The sequence below is a fragment of the Solea senegalensis genome, linkage group LG21 (assembly GCF_019176455.1).
Source record: "Solea senegalensis isolate Sse05_10M linkage group LG21, IFAPA_SoseM_1, whole genome shotgun sequence".
Lineage (NCBI taxonomy): Eukaryota > Metazoa > Chordata > Actinopteri > Pleuronectiformes > Soleidae > Solea > Solea senegalensis.
The window spans coordinates 5,000,503-5,027,141 of record NC_058040.1 but is presented as its reverse complement, the minus strand read 5'-3'; the positions used below and the strand labels follow the sequence as shown (position 1 = coordinate 5,027,141).

The 26,639-nt window shown below is 41.0% G+C and overlaps 1 protein-coding gene across 5 annotated transcripts in view; it reads right to left on the bottom strand.

The window, feature by feature from the left end:
- Positions 1 to 718: 718 nt before the first annotated feature.
- Positions 719 to 26,639, bottom strand: part of mast4 (microtubule associated serine/threonine kinase family member 4) — an 83,865-nt gene continuing 57,944 nt past the window's right edge. For 4 of the 5 annotated variants that reach the window (XM_044011748.1, XM_044011752.1, XM_044011751.1 and 1 more), the window contains 26 exons: positions 23,148 to 23,236; positions 20,355 to 20,424; positions 20,105 to 20,125; positions 19,528 to 19,606; positions 18,829 to 18,983; positions 18,653 to 18,728; positions 18,339 to 18,548; positions 17,932 to 18,033; positions 16,873 to 17,005; positions 15,620 to 15,681; positions 15,415 to 15,506; positions 15,107 to 15,315; positions 14,871 to 15,009; positions 13,999 to 14,131; positions 13,735 to 13,900; positions 12,099 to 12,200; positions 11,341 to 11,463; positions 10,960 to 11,069; positions 10,194 to 10,315; positions 9,813 to 10,030; positions 9,004 to 9,204; positions 8,474 to 8,700; positions 7,831 to 7,953; positions 7,481 to 7,617; positions 6,853 to 7,037; positions 719 to 6,740 (listed from right to left, as the gene is read on the bottom strand). In XM_044011748.1, coding sequence (XP_043867683.1) covers positions 3,055 to 6,740; positions 6,853 to 7,037; positions 7,481 to 7,617; positions 7,831 to 7,953; positions 8,474 to 8,700; positions 9,004 to 9,204; positions 9,813 to 10,030; positions 10,194 to 10,315; positions 10,960 to 11,069; positions 11,341 to 11,463; positions 12,099 to 12,200; positions 13,735 to 13,900; positions 13,999 to 14,131; positions 14,871 to 15,009; positions 15,107 to 15,315; positions 15,415 to 15,506; positions 15,620 to 15,681; positions 16,873 to 17,005; positions 17,932 to 18,033; positions 18,339 to 18,548; positions 18,653 to 18,728; positions 18,829 to 18,983; positions 19,528 to 19,606; positions 20,105 to 20,125; positions 20,355 to 20,424; positions 23,148 to 23,236 — 6,970 coding nt within the window. In that variant the 3' untranslated portion in view covers positions 719 to 3,054. The remainder of the gene's footprint in view (positions 6,741 to 6,852; positions 7,038 to 7,480; positions 7,618 to 7,830; positions 7,954 to 8,473; positions 8,701 to 9,003; positions 9,205 to 9,812; positions 10,031 to 10,193; positions 10,316 to 10,959; positions 11,070 to 11,340; positions 11,464 to 12,098; positions 12,201 to 13,734; positions 13,901 to 13,998; positions 14,132 to 14,870; positions 15,010 to 15,106; positions 15,316 to 15,414; positions 15,507 to 15,619; positions 15,682 to 16,872; positions 17,006 to 17,931; positions 18,034 to 18,338; positions 18,549 to 18,652; positions 18,729 to 18,828; positions 18,984 to 19,527; positions 19,607 to 20,104; positions 20,126 to 20,354; positions 20,425 to 23,147; positions 23,237 to 26,639) is intronic. The other variant, XM_044011750.1, reaches the window with a different exon arrangement.

Sequence of the window (26,639 nt, the reverse complement as noted above, 5' to 3'; positions counted from 1 at the left end):
AACCAGGACTTTAGGTGGCTAACTGTGGCTCTAATCTACTCATAAATAGGTTATAACGAGCAGGTTATGAATAATTTAGTTTGGCACTAAAAGCATAAGAAGAATAAAGATGAATGACCTTTTGGTTTTACTCTTTGGACTTAGCGTTGAGTAATCTGTTTGAAAGAGGCAGTTAAAATATGCAGCTGTATCACATTCAGCCTTATCTTGATTGGATTTCTGTTATTCTGTTCGCCATGTTGCTCCACATTCGTCTTCTCTATCTGTCCTGGATATATGTTGCATAACAGAAGGCCTGTTCTGAGCAGCAGACGCCCTAGTGCACTCATGGCAACACACTGCCCCCTGTTGGCGTCCCACTTTACAACATATATCATATATATATATATATATGTGTACATGTAGGATATTGAAAGAGAAATAAAGTGAAACATTTCTTTGCATCTCCATTATGTTTTCATTCTAGGAAAGTCTTGAAATAAAATGCATAATTCTTCTTCGAAGTGCTGCTCAAAGAAATCCCAAACACAATTATTCTAATTCATTTATGGTGGGAAGGCTGACTGGTAATTTGCCCAATTATGGCCGTATTTGTCTTTATTTTTAGATGAATAACTGAGACTTATCATACAAGAGTTATTTTGTCAACATGTGAAAAAAGTGGAATTATTTTACTGTATTGCGCTTTAATATTTACCAAGAAAACAGAAAATAAGAATAACTTACCATTTCATTTTATTTTTAGTATTATGCAACATTAGAAGTATAAATATCTGTTTTAATATACAACATCTATGACATCCATAGAGCTTTCCTTGAGCAAAATACAAAACTCAAAACACTTTTATTGCACATTTTTCTAAAAGACAAACCAATGTAAGCAAGTTCATCTAATACTAGTTTTGCACAGGGGGAGGAAAAACAGAAAGGGGACAATTGAAAAGACGAGCAGACGAAGAAGAACAACCCGACGCATGAACAGACAGTGATTACTGCACGAACAAATGTTCTTATTAAACACCCTGGTGGCGAAGGCGCGACGTCTCACACTACTATTAAACAACATCATCATCTGTGACACAGAACATAGATTTGGCAAATCAACAATATACAAACTATACATCCATGATGCTCTGTAAACAAACATTGAATGTGCTTTGAGGATTCAAATGTCAGTCGTCACAAAACTGCGTGTCTTAAATGTCCTTCGTCAACGAGCAGTCGGGGACGGACATGTGGCGAATTTATAAACAGTCCTCGCTTCCAATTCTCCTCCATTTTTACTCCTATATTCTGAACAGACTGTGGCAAAAAATAATTAAGGTGCATTTTTTTCTCACACGTTAAAATATTGAACGCAAAAGCACACGTCAGAACAATAGAATCTCTGCCTGTGTGTTTCACTGTCTCTGTGTCCTGTTAAATATAAAGTGTTTGAGTATATGTAGTAGACAAGATTATTGTTTGATAGCCAACACAACAGAGCCAATACTGCATTAAACACTTAGTGTCCTAAACTAGTTTTCTTGTTGTCTTCTTGTTGATGTATGTGTGTATTTAAACTGCAGAGCGTGAACGCTGATATACGTAAAGTACCAAGTATTTGCACGTTAACATCCGTATGTTGTCGACATGACGATGTAAATAATCACGTCTCCTTATATAAAACCATTAGCTGAAGAGTTGGAAACACTAACACGTGACTTTAACAACACTGACCAAAGCCTGACATCTAAATTCTTTAGAAACACTAACAGTGACACACTGCGTGTACGTGAACTTACTCATGATTGAGCTGCACAGATGGAGGACGTGACCACGGATGAAGTCCAGACTCCTTCAAAAAAAGAGAGGAACTCTACTGCAGGAAAAACTGTTGGCAAACGTGTGCAGAACTGCTGGTTCATGTCATTTTCAACACAATATTTCATATTTTACACATTCCTCATTATTCAAGCTGTCGCCAGCCAACAAACACATCATCGCTGATAAAAAGACATTCCTGGGAAACGCTGACAGTCCTCACAGTTTTGTTATAGAATGCTACATTTTCTTTCTTTTTTCTTTTTCTTTTTCATTTTTTTTTTAGAAATAGCCCAGTTACCCTTTAATGCCTTGTCATATTTTTCTTCAAGTTAATTTTGGAACACGTTTAAATCACGGAGACGAAGCCTTTGATGACGTACATCACAGTAGCTTAGTTTAGAAGAGAGTTTTCAAGCAGAGCGCCATACTCCCGATACAAATATGACACTGCAAAAACCTATACATATACTACAAACAACAATCATGTAAGCCCATGTATCGCAGGTTTATCATATTTACACCATATTGCGTTAAAAAAAGAAAAATCCAAACTATATGTACACACACGTCAGAGGAATGTGAATTTAAACACCACAATCTTGCTAAGAACAGCAAGTTTTATTTCCCATAAATCTAAGGCCCCTAAACTAATTCAGCTGTAATATTATTCTGTGGTTTCAAGTGAAAAGCAGAGGACAGTGCATTCCACCGCAGAAAAACCCAATTTAAAAGTAATCCGATTAGACTAAACATGTGATACATTAGCTAATTTCATAGAATCACGTGGACTACTGCATTGAAAGACGTCAGGTCCTTCGAGTAGAAGTAAGAGTGCAATTCAGAATCATTTATGGCACCGACTCTACAGTACATCCCACCCCAGCCTTTGTAAGGTTCCACCCCCCACCCGCCCCAAACAATATATACTGATTGCACAAAGCATACTGCGATTCACAGGACATTCACTTCAAAGTAAATCCAGAACAAACCAGAGATGATCAATCAGTCATGACCTACATTTACATGTGATGTCACGTCATATGATAAAAATGCACACGGACTCACACGTGCCCCTCCTCTCCCCATCAGCATGTAACAGCTTTCCCGGTCCTTGAGCAACAACAACAACAACAACAACAAAACACCAACAAAAAGAAGGCGGCATGATAATGTTTGCACAAAACTCTTCCAACATGGTCTGGATTCTGTAAAGTGAGAATGTGAGCTGCTATTTCCTCTTCCCTCCCTTTACTTTTTGTTAGTGGAGCTACGTGGCGACTCTCTCTGCTGCTTGCACTTGCCACCATCTTTGTCTGAGGCGTCTCTCTGTGCAGCAGGAGCAGCTCGAGTCGAGTCTCGTTTAGTGTTTTTCTGTACTGACGTGGCGTCTTGAGCGGCGTCCTTCTTCTTCCTCTCCGCCTGCTCCTTGTGGCTGGAGGACACCTGTTTGTCAGTGGCGGTGTTCCTGGCGTCAGGGCCCTTCTGACTCTCCGGTGTGAGCTTTTCAGTTTTGGTAACTTCCTTGGTTGCCTTGGTTACGGTCTCCTGGGGAGCAGTGCAGGTAGAGACCTTGGCTCCACTACTGAGCGGTGTAGGTGTTTCTTTCTTCGCCGCGGGTTTCAGTGGATCAGGCTGAGAGGAAACATGTGGTATTGGCTCCTTCCTGAGCTGATGTGGAGGAGCAGTTTGAGGCGAGTTCACGTCTTTTGGTTTTGAGTCATGATGGTCTCTCGGGATCGGGACTTGGTTTTTGGGCGAGTGATCTTTATGTTTGGCATCAAAACTTTGTTTACAAACCAGAGTTGGAGCTGCAGGAGTCTTAACAGTCGTGGGGGAAAGGACATTTCTCGGGGGGAGAGATTTTAGCTTTGAGTCTGTGTTTTCTTTTCCTATGTGACCTGTGCTTGGTACCGAGCTTTTGGGCTGCGTTTCTTTCTGCTTCACGTCAGCAAGAGTGGAAGAATGTGTCGGCTGCACCGGCTCCTCCCGCTTTGCGTCAGCTCCAGTGGACGAGGCTTCTTTCCGCTTGGCTTCATGGGTTTCTTGAATGTTTGAAGTAGAGAGCGCAGATTCTTTTGACAGATCTCTCTGTTTTAAATTTAGACTGCCTTTATCTTCTGCACTGCGAGATTTCACTTCCAGTGCTTTTGTCTCGCTCTCTGGCTTCACAGGTTTTGAATTAATACTGGAACTCGAAACGTTTTCATTTGCAGTTGCTGAAGCAGAACTTCTCTGTTTTGTTGAAAGCACCCCGGTGTTCTCTTTCACACTAATAACACCGTCTTGTTTTTTAGGGGTGTCAGATAATTTGTGGGGTGTTTTTTCAGCTGGACAGGTTTTTGAGAGCGGCTCTGAATCTTTCACATTGTTCTTTGGTGAGGTGAACGGTATGTTGCTGCACTCTTTCTCACCTGCAGACACAGCGCTATCCGTTCTGTCCGCGCTCAGTGCAACATTCTGAGACAAGGTGCTTGTGTTAACTGTGGACGTGTCTCTATTCAGCTGCTCTTTTGAGGTCGTCTCCACTTTTCCAACTGTGGCGCATGTGATGATTTCTTTCTTGGAGTCAGAGCCTCTTCCATCATCGACCACTTTCACAATGAACCTATTAGATTGTACACTGTCTTTACTAACAGGCCTTTCACAGCAGTCCTGTCCTTCTGGTTTTGAACCGCAGGATTTATAGTCATGCACAGACACAGATGCTGATGTCGTGATAGAAACCTGAGGTTGTGTATTCGAAGAGCAGATGTTCAGCAGTTGCTGTTTTGAAAGCACATTCTCTGGAACGGATATAGATGCGCAGTTGTCTAGTACATTCAGCACTGGAGCAGAGGTCACATTTGAGTACTGTGTAGTTTTCTCTGTTTTTTCTGGAGTTTTCTCAGAGCTTTGACACTGACCTGTATCCAAACCAGAGTTTATTTTCTGCTTCAGTGAGACAGGTAACGCGTCATTGGCAGCCACAGCCGGAGGCTCCGCTTGTGTTGGTGCAGGGAAACTTTTTCGGTTTCCTTCAAGCCTTGGTGAAGAGAAACAAACGACTGCCTTTGAGCTGGCAGAACTTTGTGACGTGGTGTAAGATGCGACTTCCTGCTCCACCTCGTCCTCCTGATCTTCATTGCTGACTTCGCGTATGGATGGTGTTTTTCCACAGGAGAAGTGGGAGCTGTGCCGAGGGCCTCTATGCTCGTGAACCAGTGATGAACTGGCCTTCATACCAGTCCTGCTCTCTTGTTTAATGCCAAAAGCTGAGGTCTCCACTTTTGTGGATGGAGTCTTTACTAATTCACTGTGTCTCTCATGTGTTTTCTCATCACTTCTACCGGTTTTGCCTTCTGTGGGTGAATTATTTGACTGCTCTTTGGAGACAACTGCACTATTTAGAGAAGAAACAGCTTCAGGGCTCAGGGAACAAGTCAGGGGGCTCTTCAGTTTGTCTGCACTTTTTAACTGGGGGATGGTTAACTGTCTCTCAGTGGGGCTCTGAAGCCAAATTGAAGGACTCGCAGAAAAAGAGTCACTTGTGTTCTCTGTCATTTTGGATAAACATGTCTCCGTTTTGGAGACTCTGGGCCCTGAGAGCAGGCCAATATCCAGGGTGCCCTCCAGAGGTTTGAGAGAGGAGACGTGGCGTCCTTCAAGTTTATATTCAGATGAGGTCTTTCGTAGAGAGGGCTCTGCTGCAGAGATGAGCTGCAGTTTTTCCACAGCGCTCTCTCCTCTACCAGTAAAATGTTTAGGGGCCAGGCCGTCGGGGCTGGAGAGAACACTTCCCATTCCTGCTTTCATGTGGTCATGACACATGGCTGTGTCCAGCTGCAGGCTCTTAGACCTGGTGGAGCCAAAGTGGAGGTTCTCATGGATGCCAGAAGATAGTCGACAAATGCAATCATCCCTCTCTTCAAATGACAACCTCTTCTTTGTGAACTCGATGTTGGGAGCTTTGAAGTCCAATCTGTCTGGCTTCATATTGTCTTTACTCTGTCTGGAGTGCTGCCACTCTGTTCGGAGTCCTCCTTCACTTTCACTGCTGCCACCTGGTGGTTCGGCGATGCCCTCGGAGGCTCGCGTGGTGAGCTTCTTATACAGAACATCTTTGAGGGTGGTGCTGGCCGCTTTGGCCTCCAAAGGTCCAGACTCTGGGCTGCGCTGGGATTTGTTTTGGATTCTCTCATCCCTGTCGTCACCACACATGGGAGATGAGTCAGATTCTCGCAGGGCATCTTGCTTCTGTAGAGACTCCCTCCTTTCTGACCAGTCCTGTCTCTTCACGACCATCTTGGACTTCAGTTTTTCCTTGTCCAGCTCCTCAGCTGACTCCTGCCTGCTCATCTTGCGACTGGTGGGCCTCTTTAAGCAGCCCTGCTCAGCAGGCCGCACACGAGTGATTGCCATTGGCTCACTGGCAGTTTCTTCCACGCTCTGCAGGATGGTGTAATCCCGCTCACCGGGCCTCAGCTCCTCATCCTGTACTTCTTCTTGGGTCACTTCCAAACTGTGTTTTCTAGGACACAGGTGCTTCTTATCTCCTGTGTAAGAGGGAGACAGCTTCTCCTCGGACTGGACTCGTTTTAGCAGGGGTGAGCGAGGTGGCTCTGCACTTTTGGGGCGTACAATGTGGCGTACAATTGTGGGTGGAGAATGCATCTTTGCTGGGAAGGCTTGTGCTGTCTTGGAAATGGCAACAGAATGTCCACTAAGAAGGGGAGAGGGTGAGCGCTGAGGAGATGTTGGCTGGGGGGTGGGTGAAGGTGTGCGAGCCAAAGGAGAAAGAGGAATGCTACCAGCAGATTTGCGGCGCCCCTGGCGAAGCCTTTGACCTGGCAGTTTGGGTCCAAGGCCGTGGAGAGTGCTGGGACGAATGTGGCCAGAGCCTGCAGGGGAGTTTGGAGCACTGGAGCTGGGAGAGCTGCTCTGGGAAGAGTTGCCACCTGGACGTTAAAAGGGTAAAAACAGAGATTAAACATGATACATGAAACAAAAGCAAACAGTGAAAAGTCTGGGTAATATTTTCCTCTCATCAAAACAAGTTAAGATCACCACCTGACTGTGCGAAATCTGGTGCAGGGCGGAAGGCAGCAGTTGGGGAACGAGGGGAGAGACTGTGGGTGGGGGAGCCAGGGAGACTTTCACCAGATGACAGCGAGTGGTTGAGAGAGGAGAAACTGCGGCTGGTATGCAGGAGAGGAGAGGGCTGCATTGCAAAACGCCTGAAAAGGGAGCGACGCCTGGAAAGAAAACAAATCTATTTAGTTCTCTGGCAAATACTGCAACAAAATATACCAGTGACATGCAAAAGTCAACTAACAGATAATATGTAATATTGTAATTTAATATGCACGTCTATGAAAAAACTGTAATATACACTTTATTTTCTCCCAAGTTCTCTAACTCATTTAGAAATGAAACAACCAGTTGATCCTACCCTTCACTCACACATTCAAACAGTTCTGCAGTGATGACTATGTGCCCCCTAGAGGCTAAAAGGAAACAGAAACATCCCAACACTTAAGATGGCATCACTGTCCTCACTGATTGATTGTTTCTATCGGCAAGACAAAACTGACTTAACTGCTTCCAATATTTGTCACTTGACTGAAGGCTTTGAATGAAGTACATAAAGAAACACACACCTACAACATAAATAATAACAATCTGTCAAATTCCTGACCTTTCTGGTGTCTTGTCCTTCTTGGGCTTCTTGGCACATCTGACCATCTTGCTTCTGTAGCTGTTCCTCCGGGCTGGACCTGTTTTTATAGACGTATTCTCAAAGGGAGTTGTGGAGATGGCCACCTTGCTACCACTCTGAAAAGAAAGTACATGAAGACATTTTATATACAAAGTAATATTTGAGGGCAGACTACAAACAAAAACACTGTTTTGGGATTGCAGAAGGGATTAGTATTAAAACAAATTATGCACAGCATTTGGAGTTAATGACAGGCTTTTGTGTTGCGTAACTGCAAATAAGCACTGCCAGGGGAAAATGGTTGTACTTTCAGCAGTACTTTCATTTACCTTGAGCAGGAGCTCCACCACTTCAGTGTGGACGAGACCATGGACTGGCTCCCCGTTGACATGAGTGATAAGGTCTCCAGCTCTGAGTCCTGCTTTATGTGCAGGTCCACCATCTTCTACATTCTGATAAATAGACACAAGAGACATGTATTATCATCCATTTGTCTTCACAGACATTTCAGTTCAAAACAGAACTGAAATGTCACTTTTCAGTTCAGCAATTAAGCAATTAAGTCACTTATGAAGTGACTTAATTTTTCATTCGGAAAAAATATTTCATTCGAAAATAACCCTAACCCGAGTGATTTATTGTTCCTCTATTCTATTTGAACTCATTTTCAGTTTCTCACGCACGTGGAAAATCCCTGCATTTCTGAATGCTGTGCATACACCACCCTTGCTGACACAGGGCGATACATCAATTTCTTGGCAGCTCACATTCAGCAACTTTTGTGATCTGCTGTCAATACATAAGTGTGGTTGGGTCTTTGCTGCTTTGAAAAACTTCACACCAGCCCACAAGCACCAAACTACAGTGGAGAAACTCACCAGACTGTGTTTAACTGCCCCAAACACTGAAACCATCCTTGTCATAACTGATATAGACAATGTTTGTCTCCTACAGGTTACAATGGTATCTTACCCAGACCATGTGGTAGACGGTGTAGATGTCACCGTCACAAGCGTACACCCTTATTGCCCTCAGCGTGAAGCCAAATTTCTTCCCACAGCTGTGGATGATGACGGGCTGCCGTGGGTTGGTGGTACAGAGTGAGGAGTCTCGGCTCGGAGAGGAGTCTCGAGACGAAGGGTCTGAGGAGAGTGAGTAAGGAGATAGAGGGCTGGCCAGAGGAGACACCCCCAAGATATCTGAAAATAAAAAAAATTAAAAAAGTGTTGACCACCAGGTTCTTTTATTTAAAAAAAAATTAATTGCTGCTCTAGTCAGTAGTAAAGTGTTGCTATAAAGCTCATGAGCCTGGTTCACTGTACTTGATTTGGGGTTGATATTTAAAGGATTTTCTCTCTCCCTGCATTGATGACCTCTTGCTCCTGCCTGCTTACATACTTTATTAGACGCTTACACCCCGCAAATTGCTCACAGCCACTCAGTAAATGGACCTTACAAACAATTTTCAGTCTAGTGTATGCATATGCATGTTGTTGACTCACCCCCAGGGATCATAAGCGAAAGGGTACCAGTTGACACAGATTTGGGGATTTTAAGCACAGCTGCAGTCTTCTCTGCAGCACTCTCAGGATGCAGAGACGTGGACAGAGGGGCCTGGTCTACAGAGGCTTGGCTGGTACTGTCAGGGCTCTCCAGACCTTCACCTTTGGGCGTCAGCTGGTCCAGATGTTCTGAGAAACTACCTAATTTTTACAAAGAAAAACACCATATTTAATTACATTACAGTAGTGACTGTTTGTAATTCTTGAAACAATAGCTGACCTTTTGGAAATAGGCTTATTTGCTCTTGCATTGGATAAATCAAGACATAAATCACAACTGTGTCATAATAGCCAGTTAGCTTAGCACAAAGACTTGGACAAAGATAAATAGTGTATAAGTATAAATAGTGTATATGAAAAGATCATCTTATAAACACATATTGACCCTAGCTTCAGTATGATCCTGCAAACATGGATGGTAAAGAGTTCTTTATCCAAATCTGAGAAATAAAGAGATTAAATGTATTGTTTAAAATGTCAAACACACATTTATCTCTATACTACTTATCTGTAACAGAAAAAAAACAAGTACATTCAGTCGTCCTCAATAAGTAATTATCATCATACTTGGGAAGATTATGATGACTTTGTAAAACAGTCGCAAAACAAAATGCTCCTCGGCGGACACTGCAGTTTTTTGTTCTGTGTAGTCAGCACTGCACAACAGCAACTTAGAGATTATCAATTTACCCCATCAAACATCCACATATACAAATATCCCCCACAAAAGAACAGTGAGTATTTTGTACCTGAGAGTGTGGCTCCACTGTGAGTGCTGCCTGGAGTCGTAGCATCAGGTTCATCCTGCGGGAGTTCTCCAATGGAGAAGGAGGCCTTGCTGGGGTCACCAAGGCCTGAGGTCTCGTCTCCTTCACTCTCAGCCGAAATGGCAAACTTTGGCAGCAAGCTGGGGCAGCCAGGGCCCTGACTCACACTGTCTGTGTCTGTCGAGTGGGACAACGAGGGCCTGAATGAAAAGGAGAGAAGGGTCTCCCGTGAGATTAACAGACTCTCACCATCTGTAAGAGCCAATTGTTGATAATATTACACATCTTAATTCTATATATTCTTCTTTGCAGCAGTGTACAGAACCAACTAACAATAAAATATCAACTTCAACTTTGACTTACAACTCAGCGAAGTCTGGTGTCCAGCTGAGAGAGTCCACGGTCAGAGGGCTCTCACTCTTCTTCTCTTCAGTCTCTCCTTTCTCCTCCAGGTGCCCACGAGACAAATCCAGGCTGCTGTAAACCTGAAAACCACAAAGGATTTTAGTTCATCATTTTGTTCTAAAAACAGATAAAATAAAGAAAGAAAGAAAAAAACAGACTGAGCGCACATAAAGATATCATACCTCCAGTTATCTTGTAGTTATTCTTTTATTTACCAAGGAATTTACGAGCAGACCAGAAATGCAGCGCTGCGTGTGTTAATGTAGACTTAAAAGTGTCATCTGAGTGCATCTGAGGAGAAGGTTCAGCAGAGCTCAACACTTCCTCAAAGACGCCCCGCTGCTTTTCAGAGACACGCTGTAATGCTTTGTTTTGATGTGAGATGGGAGCATACTGCAATGCAGCACAAGGACTCTCACCTTGTATGACTGTATTGTGTATTGTGTTCCACGTTATGGTGGAAAAAGAAAAAAAAATCATTTGCAAGTGTAAAATATATGCAAAGCCGAAAGCTATGTGTAAAACTGAAGGGGTAAAGGGGGAGCTGGGGGATACAAATTTACATATGAAATAGCAAGTGCTTGTGCTTTCTTTCCCACGAGAAAAGCATGAGGACAGATGAGGCATCCGTTCATTTACATCACTAACATCTCTGGCAGTAATGACGATGTAAACATGTTGGTTTACGACTGGAAGTGTTTGAGAGGGGAGTTTAAGGACAAACCTTTGAGAATCTGTGAGAGCAAGAGGAGAACTGCCGCAGCTCCACATTGAAGTCTTCATCATTTGTATCCTCTTCCTCTGTCTCCAGGTGATGGTATCTCTCAGAGCGAGCTGGGAATGATAAGAAGTGTGTATTTCAGATTTTTATTGCATTCAGTTGTTATGGGTTATTCTAAGTGCCAAAGGATGATTTAAGTAGAGGAAGATGGAATATAATAAGGACCCTAAACTGCAGGCTTTTATAACTCCCTTTACTTTTATCAGTTTACAGTCACTGCATTTCTGAGACAGCCATGACAAATATTGTATTTGTTCAAGAATATGTCGGGCACTGATTAAATCTGTACCCTCTCTCATGCCTCTCATATGTGATATAACTCACTGTCAAAATAGCTGGTGTCATCTTCAGACTCTAGCTGAGGGATAAACTCAGCTTTCTGCCTCAGCAGCCCATTCCAGTCCAGGTTGTGGAAAAACTGATGCTCCTTGACTTCAGCAGCTCCACCTGCAGATGGTGTAAACAGATCGATTACTAGTTTGGTTACAATTTAAGGACAAATTATCACCCAAGACAACAGACAAAACATAGTGGGCACTGACATTGAACTCAGGAGGTGAAGAAATGCTTATGCTATGTTTTCCTCTTCCCTTGTGGCTGCAGGCCAAAACTGATGTCATGACTATAAATTATGCAGTACAATTTCCTGCCTGTGACCTTTAGTGGAGGAGCAGGAGCCTTTGTGAATGGCAGCCAAGAGAGGGCAGAGCTAGATGAACAAGGGGGCCCCGGCTGTCCCTGTGGTGCAATGTCTACACACATCACTCCTATTAAAAGATTTTGTCTAAGGTCATGGCCACTTTTACAGTCTGCAGATCTGCACATTCGTACTGCCTGATCATGCATGGAACGAGATTCACGGACTGGCAAAGTAATAATTGCAATTGATCAAAGGGAAGAGGTGAAAAGACCACGGAATAAACTGCTCTGCTGTTGGATGACCTCAATTTCTTCCCCCAGTGACTTAGAATAATGAGTGGTGCTGAGGTGGCACCAATGGTCACATGAGAATTTATGGCAGCCTGTCGAGTCCTGGCCGAGATACTGGTTCTGCCACATGTCCTCTGCTCCTTGTGTTATACCTGCGCCCATTCTCTCCAGAGGATTCTGTCTGAGCAGCAACGTGATGAGCTCCTGAGCGTCTTGAGGTGGAGCATCCTCCCCTTCAGGCCAGTTGATCTCATCTACAAACACACAGCACATGCAAACAGTCGGAATAAGAAACACATATACAAACATGTTTGATCCTGACCGACAGGTGTACACCAAGTAAGACATTGATAATAATAAAAGTAGAGATCTACTGATGAAAAAAAAAGATGAACTGAACCAACTCTGTCATCTTTAAGTGTGTGATTTTCTGACTTACTAGTCAGTTGCTGAGAGTGATAAAATCACTGATCTCAGCTGCTCAAATGATATTACTGCACTCTATGGGGATTGCACATGTATTTAATAAAGACAAAACCAAAGCTTTACCTCCTTACTGGTTAGACAAACATGACTGAGAGAGGATTCATAGAATATACAGATTTGCACTTAAATAATATATGAAAAGAACGAATAAATGAATATATAATTTAAACTAGAAGGACATTGTTGCAATCTGTTTTCTACCGTCCACAACCTGCTACAAGGATCATTGATTTCTTGTTGGCATGTTGGCATCATTTTCTTTTTTTTTTTATCAACACACAAGTATGATTAAAAAAAGAAATTAAATTATATTTTACGTTTTGTCTGACTAACTTAAGTCCAAATCTGTAACATGCTTCACCGACAGAGTCATAAACATTAAACCTAGTGTAAGAATAATAGGGAATGAGGCCATTTACATGTGTTTTAGTTTAAGTGAAAAGCATCATGGATAAGCAGTGAAAAGAGGAAAAATGCCTTTCTGTGCCATGCGGATTTGTCTGCTCTGTGCATCATGTGTCCCACATTTTAATCAAATTTGGGAGGGGAGCTATGAATATGTATGTTCTGCCCGAGGACATGGTGGCATGCATTCAGTGTGAGTGGGCCCCTTTAATTAACAGTCACTCTCAGAGGCTCGGTACAGTTTGATTGAGAGAAAACCAAATCAGTCATGGCATGCCATTCATTTCCACGGCACAGAGAGGGGCTGTTATCCAACTGTCCAACTGTCCACACAAACTATTCATCTATTCATGGACTATTCACACCACTGGCAAGACAAAAAGATCCTGTTTTCAGGGTTAAGACTTGCTCTGCACTGTTGTCAGACGAGACAATAAGGAAAACTAACATCATTATAATATTAAAACTTCACTTGTGGTCTAAAGTCAAGCTAAACCACTTACTGCCATCTGTTTTTTTCCTGGCCCACAGGGAAATGCTTCAACAAATTGAGATAAATGCACATCAAGTAATTCCATGCGGTCACTGCAATTATTTAATTCATATCTCAGTGAGGTTTGAGAATTTCCCCTCTTGGGCTCAACAGAATATACATGCCAGATGATGGGGTACTTCAACCAAATCACCTCTAGCAACAGAAGATAGGTCTCATAAAAAGACTTTAACCAAAGTAATGACCAAAAAAAAGAAAAGATTTTTCATCTTTACACGATACACATCAGACAAGATGAAGTAATTCAGAGTTTATGTCAAAAGGTAGCTTTTGGTACAGGTTTGAGCACAGAACATTTATATCAAGGCTGTAACTGGACATTTATGAGAGAAGGCAACACTGACCACTGATGACCTGGCCAAACAGCTCCTCCGGTGTGTCTCCAAAAAAAGGCACACACCCCACAAGGAACTCGTAGAGGATGATTCCCATCGCCCACCAGTCTACGGGCTTCCCATAACCCTGTCTCAGGATCACCTCTGGAGCTATATACTCAGGGGTTCCACACACCTACAGAGATGAGCACAATTCCCAAGACATACTGTTAACATGATGACCTTTGTATATTGTCAGACTGAGCATAATATCTGCAGTGACACAAGTTTTACCTGCTTGTCAGAAAATTCTCTGGCATCTTTCTCTATATGTCCCTCATACAGGTTAGTTGTCATGTTCATCAGCCCAACTTTGGACAACCCAAAGTCTGTGAGCTTAATGTGACCCATTGAAGTAACCAGCAAACTGTGGGCGAAGAAGACCATGAGGAAAATAAGAAAAGGGGGGGAAAGAAATATATTAAATATCACAGAGGACACATCATAAACTGAACCATGTATTGCACTTAAAGATGGACAGCAAAACTGCATCGGCACAAATGACCTTATATCCTGGGTAATTTAGCTTAATTGTTGTACAGTGGAAGGAAGTACAAAAATGTCATTTATCTTTATATACCATCATTGCTACAGACACACTTGCAGCTCTGTGATGGTTCAAGCTAAATGTCAACATCCTCCAACTAACATGCTCATTGAGACAAGGTTCACTTGCTGGTTTAATATCAGTCATGGTCATCATTTTTATCCAGTTAGCATGCCGCTAACTTGGTAATTAGATCTGAACACAAGCACAGCTGAGGCTGGCAGGAACGTCATGGAACCACAGTACAAAGGATATTTTTAGCTAATAATGAGTTACCTGTTAATTTGAAAATATCCTTTTATGGCAATTTGAATGTATAGCTATTAAAATAATTAAAAGCTCAGGGCCCCAAGGAAAAAACATTTCACAGACTGAATGTAGTCTGTGAAGTCCTGCATAATTTGCAGGACTGTCTTTGTACTCTTGCTACTGCTAGAGTAGTACTGTAAATATGCATATTCATGTTATGCATATGCATATTGTGTTTTACCATGATATTTGTTTTACATATAAATATGCAGCATTGTTGTTAAAAAAGAAGAAGATTGTTGTATCTCACTTGTCTGGTTTTAGGTCCCTGTGGACAATGCCATAGTTGTGCAGATACTCGAGAGCCAGCACTGTCTCTGCAAAGTACATCCTGGCCATATCCACTGGCAAAGGACCCATGTTCTTCAACAGGGTGGCACAGTCTCCGCCTGTGAAGATCAGTGGAGTGAAGTTACAGATGAGCTTGTGATTTGAGTACACTGCTTTCAGCAGCAGCACTCTGACATGAAACACCCGCACACTGACCTTCCACATATTCCATAACCATGCACAGGTGCCGCCGAGTCTCAAAGGAGCAGTACATGGACACCACAAAGGGGTTCTCAGCAAAGGTGAGGATGTCTCTCTCCACAAAGGCCTGTTGTATTTGGTTTCTCAAAATCAGGTTCTGCTTGTTGATCTTTTTCATGGCAAACCTCTGCTTAGTTTCCTTGTGGCGAACCAGATAAACAGCCCTGCAGAAAAAAGGTTTACCAGTCAACTGAGAACTAAGGATTAATTAAAAAAAGAGATAGAGATTAGATAATCTGGTTTAAACATATAAAAATCCTTACCCGTAGGCACCATTGCTAATGAGTTTTGTCATCTCAAAGTCCAATTCACATGGTTTTCGTCGGGACCTTAAGGCTGCACTCAGGCTCTGAGACTGAGGACGAGAAGAAAGATAGACACTAAAGTAAATCAAAAAGATAAAATCACTGGCACAACTGCAGTAAAGATAGAGGAGATCAATAATCTAATCAATTTCTTATTGCTTACCGAGTCATCTGTTTCTGGGGTCTCTGCAATCCCACTGTCACAGCTGGTTAGCTGAGCAATTTCTGTGGAGAACACATAAAACAAATGAATGAATGTAATGCATAAATCGATCACGTTTTATTTCTTTAGCTCTTTATGTACAGGTTAATGCAATTTAAAATGTTTTAGAGATCATTGAAAAAGCTGATAACACAACAAAAATATATAAACTGGAAAACAAATCACACAGAGGCGCATAAAACAATAACATTGATTAAAAACAGACATCAGGTGGTGCAAAAACTATAATCGCTTACCATAAAACATTAAAATCTAATAATTTATAGAGATAATTCTATGTGAAGCGTGTGAGCATGTTGTAACAGTCTTTAAGACAAAAGAAACTAAATGCTGAGGAAACAGAAGCAGGATTAAAAAAAGAAAAAACCAACAGACTTTAGCCTTTATTAACCTATTAAGCCCGAGGTGCTGACTCCTATGTAATCTGAATTGAGAGTAAATGAGGTGGAAATCACATGTGGCAACACTAACACATGTCTAACACTCATTTTTAAAACCACCACTCCAGAACAAGTGCTCATTATAAACCACCTTGCATCTTTGATGTGTTTGTATTTCTTTTTTTTTTTGCCAAAGTCCATGTGTGTAATTTCACAGGGGGGGGTCTGTGTGTCTTGTCCCTCGAGAACATGTAAACACATTTGCACTGCTATTCAACATCTGTCCTTCCTTGAAGGTTTGCTTCAGGCACACAAGGCACTGGGCAAACGGAACGCAGAAACACACGGGGGAAATGAATGGAGACACTGGCTGATGAGCCAGTCTGTGTGGATCTGTATAAGGTCTGTGGGGAGGCCATTCCTTTCTAATTAGTCGTAATGAATGTTGTTGGTTGCTGAATCTGGAGAGACACGGGGCCATTAGAAAGACAGTCTGTTCAGTCCAGGACATTAGTCAAGAACATCAGCTGTCTTTTAGTTCCCTTCACAGCTCAATTCTTTCATTCCATTACATCTTCAACTCAAGTCAATGATAAGTTTTCCTCTAATGTTTGGTCATATTCACTGACATGTTGGTGTGGATGTAGGAATTGCATCAGTGTCATCAGCAGAACATAGTAAAAAAGTAATTAGAACTAAACCTAATTACTTTTTTCTTGCATTTCTTTAATGCCATTCATGTGCCTTGGTAAGGAACGATGGCAGGACTTTAACATCACTGATGATAATGGTGATAAAGAGTTCCTCCTGTACCTTCCAGTGGATCTCGGGTCAGTCCCAGCTGACTGATGATGTAACGAGGGATGTCCGTTTTGATGCCCTGGCCCTCTTTAGCATGTCCTTCAGCAGCCTCCAAAAGGTGGTAAAATTCCTCGGGGTCAAATTCCTGGAGACACAGCAGCAGCAGCACACTTATATTTCTTTCTTTTTTAAATTTTATTCAGCCTTCCTTTAACCAGGTTAGTCCCACTGAGATCTAGGATCTCTTTTTTGCAAGGGAGATCGGAATAGCAGCAGCACAGTTACAGTCAGAACACATAGATGAACAACATTAAAACTTGTTCATGTAAAATGTGAACTTCACAATCTTCACCATTTAAATTTCTTCAATGCTACTCGGTTTTGAAGTTGAAGATCAGACTGTAAATTATTCCAACTATCAGGTTCTAAAAACCTTTGTGTATCAGCTACATAGACGTAAACACCAACAGGACCTGGTGTTTCTGTGGATTTTGTCTGTAAGAGACTGCAAGCATTTTGTGTCTCAGTGTCTTTACATAAGCAGCAGTCAAGTATTGAACACGGCACTGACATTAATATTATGGCCTTATAAGTTGATATGGTGAATGTGTTTATAAGCAGCTGATTAGCTCAGATTTTTTGAGTTATTTTTCAGTATTCACTCTCTTTCAGCTCGGTTTTTTTTAGTCTTATCTCCTGAGGGAAATATCTTGAGCTGCTAAATGCTCCACTAGTTGTCTCTCTGCCATTTAGTGCTGAAGCACAGTGAGTTTTTAAGAGTTGCTTGCTACATACAAAAAACACGCTTTAAAAGGCACTGAGGGTAGTAAGCGGATGTCACTATTTCACTCTGCAAAGATACAGGGAGCTGCAGAAATAAGGTTTTGAGAAACCTCTTATACATATAGTCATTATATTGCATATTATTTATAAAAGAACATGCCATTACATTTTAATTAAATGAGGCATCTACAACAATTCTGCCAAACTCAAGAAAATATAATATGTTGCTGCTAATGACTTAAAACATGAATGCATGTTTTAGGAGCAGGTTAGTGATAGGAAACATACCAGACACTCCAGCAGCCGCGCAGGTCGAGCGATGATGATGAGGATCTTCTTTGCGAGTTCTCTGATGAAGTTGACCTCCTCGCTTTCTGATCTCTCCGTGGACTACATCAAACCAACCAGAGAAGAAACAAGGTCTCAGCATTTCACATAATATTATAGTCTGGTAATGGTTAAGGTTGAGTACAATCAAAAGGCAACATGGTTTTCCATAACCACCACTGTACATGATTGTCATGTATTATGATTTAATAACAATTTAAATAGATACACCTTGAAAAACACAGATGGTACTTTGAACACAAGCTCGCAGCTAAGCTGAAGGTATCACCTCATTAATACAGTCTCTGTAGAAAATAAAAACAGGGCCACATTTGTGTTTCCAAAATCCTCTCTGAAGACATGCTCACCTCCTGAACAAGTCTCTCCAGCTTGTCAGTGAGTTCGCAGAAGTAGCTGGAGGTGATGAGTCCTAGTCGACTCTTCTCCAAACAGTCACGGGCCAGTTCAATTATCTGGTGGTGGGCAAAGCCGAGCACGCCATCTGCTAAAGGGAGGACGTTCTCTGGAGAGTTACTGCGGACGATCTCCTGAATTCTTTCCTCCATCTGAGCTGTGGCCTGCAGTAAGAAGGGGAGCGTAGAAGTTTGATAAAGCATAAGATAAATGTTACCCAGATGTGATGCGATCACACGACTGTGACAACATTTTTGTGAAGCTTCACCTTAGGAAACCGCTCCTTGTAGACGTGATTCATCATAATAATCTCATGGTCGTAACATGATGGAGATCGTCCAGGACTGAAAAATGAATGACAACAGAGTCAGTATTAAAGTGGCAGCGACAATATGCATCATCACATGAAGCGAATGTTAGATTTGCAGAATACTGTTTAAAAACCTGAGACTGCGTGAGCGGGGTCGCATGGCCGTCGCTCTGCGGCATTCGTCCCCAGAGATGCTCTCGGTGCAGAAGTGCTTGGAGAGGAAGTGCAGTTCATCCGGCGTAGGCTGGAAGGGCAGCTGGTGCAGCTTCTCCTGTGATGAACAGGATGACTGGAAATGAAACAAATATATATTCAACATGAAAAGAAAAAAAAAGATGGCAATATTTTATGTGGATAAAAAAGGAAAAAAAAAAACACACAAAAAAAACTAAAAACAGATAGTCCTGTGTTTTGATGGCACTGCCATATCTGTGCGCTAAGTCTGAAGCTACAGCCATGAGGTGGGGATCATAGCTTAGCTCTAAGTCTGGAGGTGAGTGGAAACAACAGATCAAAAGGTAAAAGCATAATTTCATTCATTTCATGTTAGTGCATTTCAGGCATTGTTCAAATTAAACAGGAACACGGCTCCACATGCAGAGATTACAACCACTTTCACAAGTGAGATTAAGCCAAGACTGTTAACAGCTTCATACATGCCATTTGGCAACAACAAAAAACGCACAACATCAAACAACACAGAGCACATGGCGGCATGCAGTGACTTTTTCCACATATTTTCTCTGACTGGCAGACAAAAATATTTGAAACAGTGGTTGACAGTGACAATCACCTGCAATATCTTGCCATCAGAATGTGTGTATGATACTTACAGAGACAGTGGAGCTGGGCGTGTTGGTTCCATATCCAGAGGAGGGAAGGGATGCCAAAGACCACCGGCGACCATCAGTCCTATCACACAACAGCACATACAAACAACTATCACACTTCAAAGTCCAACACTCAACTGAAGAACAAATAATGGATTAAAACCAACATCTCCAGATGTTTACATGTTGGTTCGTGACAAGAGTTTGTCTTTGTTCAAAGACAACTTGTCAAAATTGTTTCGAGAGACTTGAGATGTTTAATTTCCATGTCTGACTTCAAAACGTGAAATGACATAATACTAATGATTTCATGTTATGGATGAACATGACCTTTCTCTGCTGTTGTTCAATGTGCAGTCTTTAAGTTAAAAAACACACACACAATATAAACAACAAAGCAACTGAAAAAGCAAAGCAACTGAAAGTTAAACTCAAACTAGATGCAATTATGATGCAAAAGAAATGCCAGGTCAGAGTGTAATAAAACTAATGAAAGGATGAGGTATGACGTTTGACATGTACTCCACAAATGTGGGCAAACGGAAATACAAAAGCAAATGGAAGTCTAACATAAAGTTACCTGTCTGCTCTGTGGCAATGACTGTGGATTATAATAAAAATACACAATTACATGATATTGTGATGAAGAATTCTATAAAAAATAAATATGTTATTGACAGTGTTTTTGAAAGCATGAACAGACTTTAGAAGTCTAGTGAAGGTCGTGGAAATATTCCAAGTTATTATCTTTATAGGCGGACACCTTGTTCACGTCTTTCCTGGCTTGTTTGTGTAGCTGCTAAGCAAGTAAACATCCATGTTTGCATTACCTTCGTGCAAAAGAAAAATGAGCAGAGGCACTGGGGGAGAAATTTCTAGGACTGTCTTGTGGGCTTGTTCCTGCAAGAAAAAAAACAAACAAAAAAAACAGAATAGATAACACATATTTAAAAGAGGGAAAAAGAATGTCAGCAATAATGGATTGCAATTTCTATTTTAAGCCAAAACAACAGACAAACAAACTGCAAATCACTGATGGTGGCACCATCACAGTCCACATTTTATGCATTTAAAACAGTTATTATTTTATTTTGTTTAAAGTTTAACCTGTTTAAATGTCTTTTTAATTATTCCTTGTGACATTCCTGGAAAGATAAAAACCTGCTAAAGTAATTTCTTCTTGATTATTGCAGTTCAGGTGATAAGGTGAAAGACACAGCCATTTTTTTTTTTATTAAAAAGCAGAAATAGCTACATAAATCTGCATCTAAAGCAGGCATGTCCAAAGTCTGGCCCGCACATCCCCCAACTTTAGTTTCATAATGTATTATTTATGGCCTGTGACGGTGTCAAATAGAAAACTGGCTTCAATCACGTGTCATCCCCATTTTCTCATTTGTGAAGGAGTTGCAGAATCCCGGGTTTGCAACCCAGCTTTGACAGACGGATACATCCATTTTATTATATTACACCTTTATTATGATATCTGACTCCAGATGAGATAGAATGGCAGGTTTTTGGTTTTTTTCCACTCATGTGTGGCTTAGATTTTGGTTACTTTGCCATTTAAAAACTATAATTGTGACAATGAAAGTAAAATTATTATAAAACAGTACATTTGTATATAACTTCTGGTGCTAAAAAAGATCTGAAGGGTCTGGACACCCCTGATCTAAAGGGAGCATATGGAGAAATGAGTCAGACTATTTAGAAGCTCAACCATTTGCGTGTAAACATTTCAGGCCATGTGTTAACATAATCAAACTTCTTATACGAGGACTCTAGCAGCTGTGCTTCATGTCAAATGATTCTGGCATCTTAGCTCAATAAACTGAAATATATCCTAACAATGTATTAGAGACAGCAAATCTTTTCTCTGAAATGTTCAATTAAACATGATAGCAGAGAGCCAATCTTGGCCCTCTATCAGTTTTCAAATAAAACATACTTAGCCATTGGACAAACTAGTAGGGTCCAACATGCATTAGCATTGAATGAGAGGATGTTAAGTTAAAGCTTTACTCCTAAATCCCATTAGCTCACATCCTGTGTGTGTTTTCTAGATTTTCATTTATTTATCAATGCAACTGACATGAATGAAAATTTAAGATATACTGTATATGATGCTGGTCTAGCGATTACTTTTACTCTGGTTGCAAATAATCCAACATAAGCAACTAATTATGAACTCTGCATGTTATGGATATATTAACAGGTTATTTTACCGACATACAGGCGTATAATTGTTATTCTGTGCATGCCTGAAAGGGGTTATATTAAGTATGTTAAGTATGTTATTAATAAAACACACACATTGTAATCGCAAACATGAAATTAAAGACTGGAAGTTATTATTCAAGATACTTTCAAGTACTTCATAAATGAGAATCCACTAACACCACCTACACAATTACCTCTGAAAACCACTGAGGACTCGTCCTTTCTACCTACTTTACAGATGTGTGTATGTACTGTAGTGCACCTTTCTAAAAACAGAGGCATGGGCCACTGAATGTATTACTGTGGGGACGTTCTGAAAGGCACTAATTAGCCTTTGCGTTTCACATTGAAAGTGTTAAAAAACAGACCTATGATCCAGTATTAATCAGGTAAAATTAAATTCCCCACTGAGGGGGAACCAAACAGTTAATTAACAAGACGCTACAATGCATCGACCTCCTGTGGCGATAGAGATGGGCTGTTTACATACTTGGGATGGATTATAGAACCATTGAATCTAGTAAGTGAGGAATGTCACCAGTTCAATTGCATTGTAATCTTGATTATAGCCATTTACACATGACAACCATCTCCTAAGTGATTTGGACCTCACCTGAACAGAGGAATACATATTATTTACTCTGACTGCTCCAGGAGCAACAGCATGACTTGTGATTTAACCGTGTTGTTTATGAAATCATTCACAATTATGAACAAAAAAACTGATCTTATACAGAACTACTAATATCAGAAGCACATTGCAATTCACAAGAGGCTGAAAGGATGTTTTCTTACCTTTGGCACCGATATTACGTCTGAGCCACAATGTCAAATCATCCCAGAGTTGAAAAAATTCATTAGCAGCAACATTGTGCCTCCCTGAGTCTGAGTCCATATTGAAAACTGAGCCCCAATGTTGATACCCAGACTACAGCCTATAAAGTGTGCAGCAGCTCTGCTTTTGCTGACCGATTCCAGGAAATAAAACGCCCTGTGGTAAATGAGGCCTCCCCTCCCTCTGCTCCTGTGCATTTCCTCTCTGCAGGCCACCACTTCCTCACCCAGGACAATCACTGGCGATTGGCTTACAGCTGTGGAGTTCAGGTCTCACCCAAACCCCACAGAACTGACCTCACAAAGGGAGACCGATAAAAGTTTAATGGATCGTCAGTGCTTTTCTGTCTGTCACTGCTTTCTACAGCATCTCGCTGCATCCTATGTTGTTTGAGTCAGTCAGTGAGAAAGGTGATAATATCAGTATTGTTGCCATACCATGCAGCTATACAGTATGGCATAGCAAATACTGTACAATTCCCTGTTGTTTCCTTCTTTGTGTTACACACCTAGACTGCTTTATTGTCAAATACAATGAATGGATGGGTTAAATAATACAATATACATACCTGTCAGAGATGAAAGAGGAGAGTGAGGTCGTGGTAAACCTGACGACTGACCACTTCCTATCAGGCTTTTTCTGTTGCTCGTTCTGCAGCTGTAGAACCACAGGGGCAAATGTTAGGTGGACAATAGACAAAGAAACTATTTACCACAAAAATGTATTTACTGGATAGAGATTTAGAAAAAAAAAAATACAGTGAGCAAAGCAAAACCATAAGGTTTTGAATTTCTGAAGATCTTAATACTACAACTATCTCAGTAATGTGGGAATTTAGAATCAAGTGAAATCATAGCACTGATTGATTTTTAAACATGCTTGACCCTCTTTTTAAATAAATGTGGTTGAAATCCCTGTTTTCAAATGTCCAGACTTTTTAAGTATGCCGTCTTTGTTGTTGCAATGTCACTCAGCAAACTTCATCGGTCTAGAGTAAAAGGTAAAATTCAGACATTCATTGTCCTCGGAGAATGTTCCTTTATGTTTGTTGGTCTTGTCAACACAGCACTGTGACAAGCCGCTGTGATTAGCAACATGTAAGTATTTCAACAGCAGCTGTGAAAATGTGTCCTATACTTTCACATTTTTGTGTCAGTGGAGACGTGCACAGTCTGAGGAATATGGATTCACTTCAAGGTCAAAGACTCAGCCACGTCACATCCCCTTACATAACCTCCTCAGAGAACTGAACCACTTCCAACTGAATTTTTAATGCTATTCAATAATTCCAGTGCTGTGCATGATACAAATAATATAAAACACTTTTTTTAAACTTCATTAAACTACAAAACATGATGTAAAAGACCACAGTGCAGCACGACTCCAGGATCATGTCCTCTACTGACATTCTTGTAGGAGAGGGAGAGACAAATTAAGCAGAGGGAGAGAACACAGATTTGTGCTCTCTTGTCTGACTGCTGTACTTCTGATTGCACAGAATTATGAGCTGCACATGGGCTTCTGTAATGATGTAGAGACAATTGAGCAGGTGGCCTTCATCTTTGTTAACACTGCTGCAGTGCAGCTCGTACAGGTGCCGCTGCAGTCCTCAGTCACATCATGGCAGTAAAAATCTATTTTTACTTATTTTATTTATTATCATCTTAGCTAATGATGTGCATAATGATGTAGGGTTGTGTCCATTTGATCCATATTACCTTGAATGGTGGTCTTAGTTCACATAAAGGCTCAACCATGCACTTAGATATTATCATGTGCCAATCCACAAGTGTTGGTGCTCTCAAGAAGAATAGTTATCCAGTTGTATTTATAAATTCAAAAGTTATAATTGTCAACAAGAATTACAACAGACAACCTTTGTTGTTTGGCAGTTCCTGTTTGGTCACCGTCACAAGCAGTAGAAACATGTCAGTCAGGACGGAGGGACTTTTCCCCAGAGCTGGTATTATGTTTCATCATATCAAGTATTGTGTTCAATAATACTAAGCGTCCCTCTGTGTCATGAGGGAATGCTCCACTCTACAGTGTCTTAAATATGGAGCAATGCCGTCTCGGTGCATCATAAATTTGATTGAGTTTTTAAGCACAAAACTTGATCCTGGTGGGCAAGACAGGAACAGTGAAATCAAGGTTTAAAGGGGATCAAGACACAGTAAATGCAGATGGTGTCATTTTTCTATCCCATTATGCTGTGCCATTAGTTTTACTATCATAATAAGAAATTTAAGCCAAAAAGTTGTCAATTTAAGCTTTAAAATAGCTACTATCAGTATCACCATAAAGTCAATTGCCTCCAGCAAATACTTCACTCTCTTCACTTTCTCTTATATTTCTACACCAATGGTCAAAACAAAGATACTTAAGATATTAATTCTTTTTAGCTGCATTATCCATCCATCTTCTACTGCTTTATCCTCCACATGAGGATTGCGAGCACTGTGCCAATCTACACCTGATCAGATCGCTAATCCATCACAGGGATACATATATTTAATTCTTTTTAGCGTCATTATTTACAGTGCTTGTATACTGAGGGAACATATTTAACAGAAGAATGATATATGAATGATTTGTACTCATGATAATTATCCATGTACAATTTCCCTCAAAGCTGATGCATCGATTTTGTAATGATACCGGAAATATCAGTGGACACAGGGAGCCTTGCTAAATGACTGAGCAAATAACCACTAACTGACGTCTGAGGTGATGAAGAGACGACAAACAAATGTGCAGAGACGGAATATTACTCAAGTCAGTGGTTAATCTGGCTCAGTGCTTCTCTAATTGAACTTGAAAGGATGCTAATGTTGATGATGCATAAAGTTGCAGAGGAAATATATGTTTCCAAATTCGAGATTAAATGGGATGGAAACCTACACGCAACAGGACAGGGCATCAAGAACCTTTATATTTTAAGGTTTAGCAACAGCAAAAAAAAAAAACACATCATCTGGGAACGACTGAACTGTTGCAAGCAGCTTGTCCTTCCATGCTGTTCTGTTAATGGCCAACTGAAATAATTCTGTGTTCATTATGCACTTTTCTAGTCTCAACAACCCTCGACCTTTCGATTAGTAGGACTCCTACTCTTCCTCCACAGATGAAGGTGCCACACCGTCACACTGAATTCCAATAAAGCAGAAAGGAATCCCTATTTTGACTGAGGTCTTAGTCATTTTTTTCACTCAAGTGTTTTTCTCGAGGGCTCACCCCCTACAATGAATCATGAATCATTTACCATGGCAAGCAGGGAGTGAATAATATCTGATACACAGGTGCTCAGTCAAAGAGGATCACATTTAACAAGATCTATTTATACTCAATCACTGTGGATTAGGCCAAGAGAATACCACACTGCTACCCAATCAACCCTCCTGTTGCCTCAACCTCTCACCACCCTTGCAGTGTTTAAACCATCATGACCTCTATCGAAGAGCTGAGTGCCACTCACGCAGACAACACAACAAGTGCCTTTGAATTGCTCAACAGAAAACTGCCACAGGTTGTGATGGAACGCAGGTCGTCTTCACGCCAAGTTTCACCTGTGAGACCAAAGAGGCTGAATGATTCTTGTGTTGGTATAAGCAAGGCTTTAAACGGGGGATAAAGAAGCCCTGAGTGTAGATGATAGAGAGAAAGTAGGCCAGTGTTGTGTGCTGTAGTGCAGATGTAAAGGATTCCTGGAACAGATCCATATGAGGTTTAACAGTCTTGCTTGCAAAATCCTCAACTTCATCAAACCATTGAATATTACACGTGAACGATACCCAAGCCTAGTTACAAAGCTATTTCTCCAACGACTAAAAATAAAATTAGACATCTTTATTAATGTGACAACCGATAACTTGAGTATTTTTTCAATAATTAAAGCAAGTTCTTAGATTGTTCAGTTTCTCAAATGTGAATATTTTCTGGTTTCTTTGCTCCATATAACAAAGAAATCCTTAAAAACAGAATCATTTTGGTTTCAGGACAAAAGGAGACATTTGAGAACATCATTTCCAGGTTTGGTAAACAACGATCAACATTTTACGGA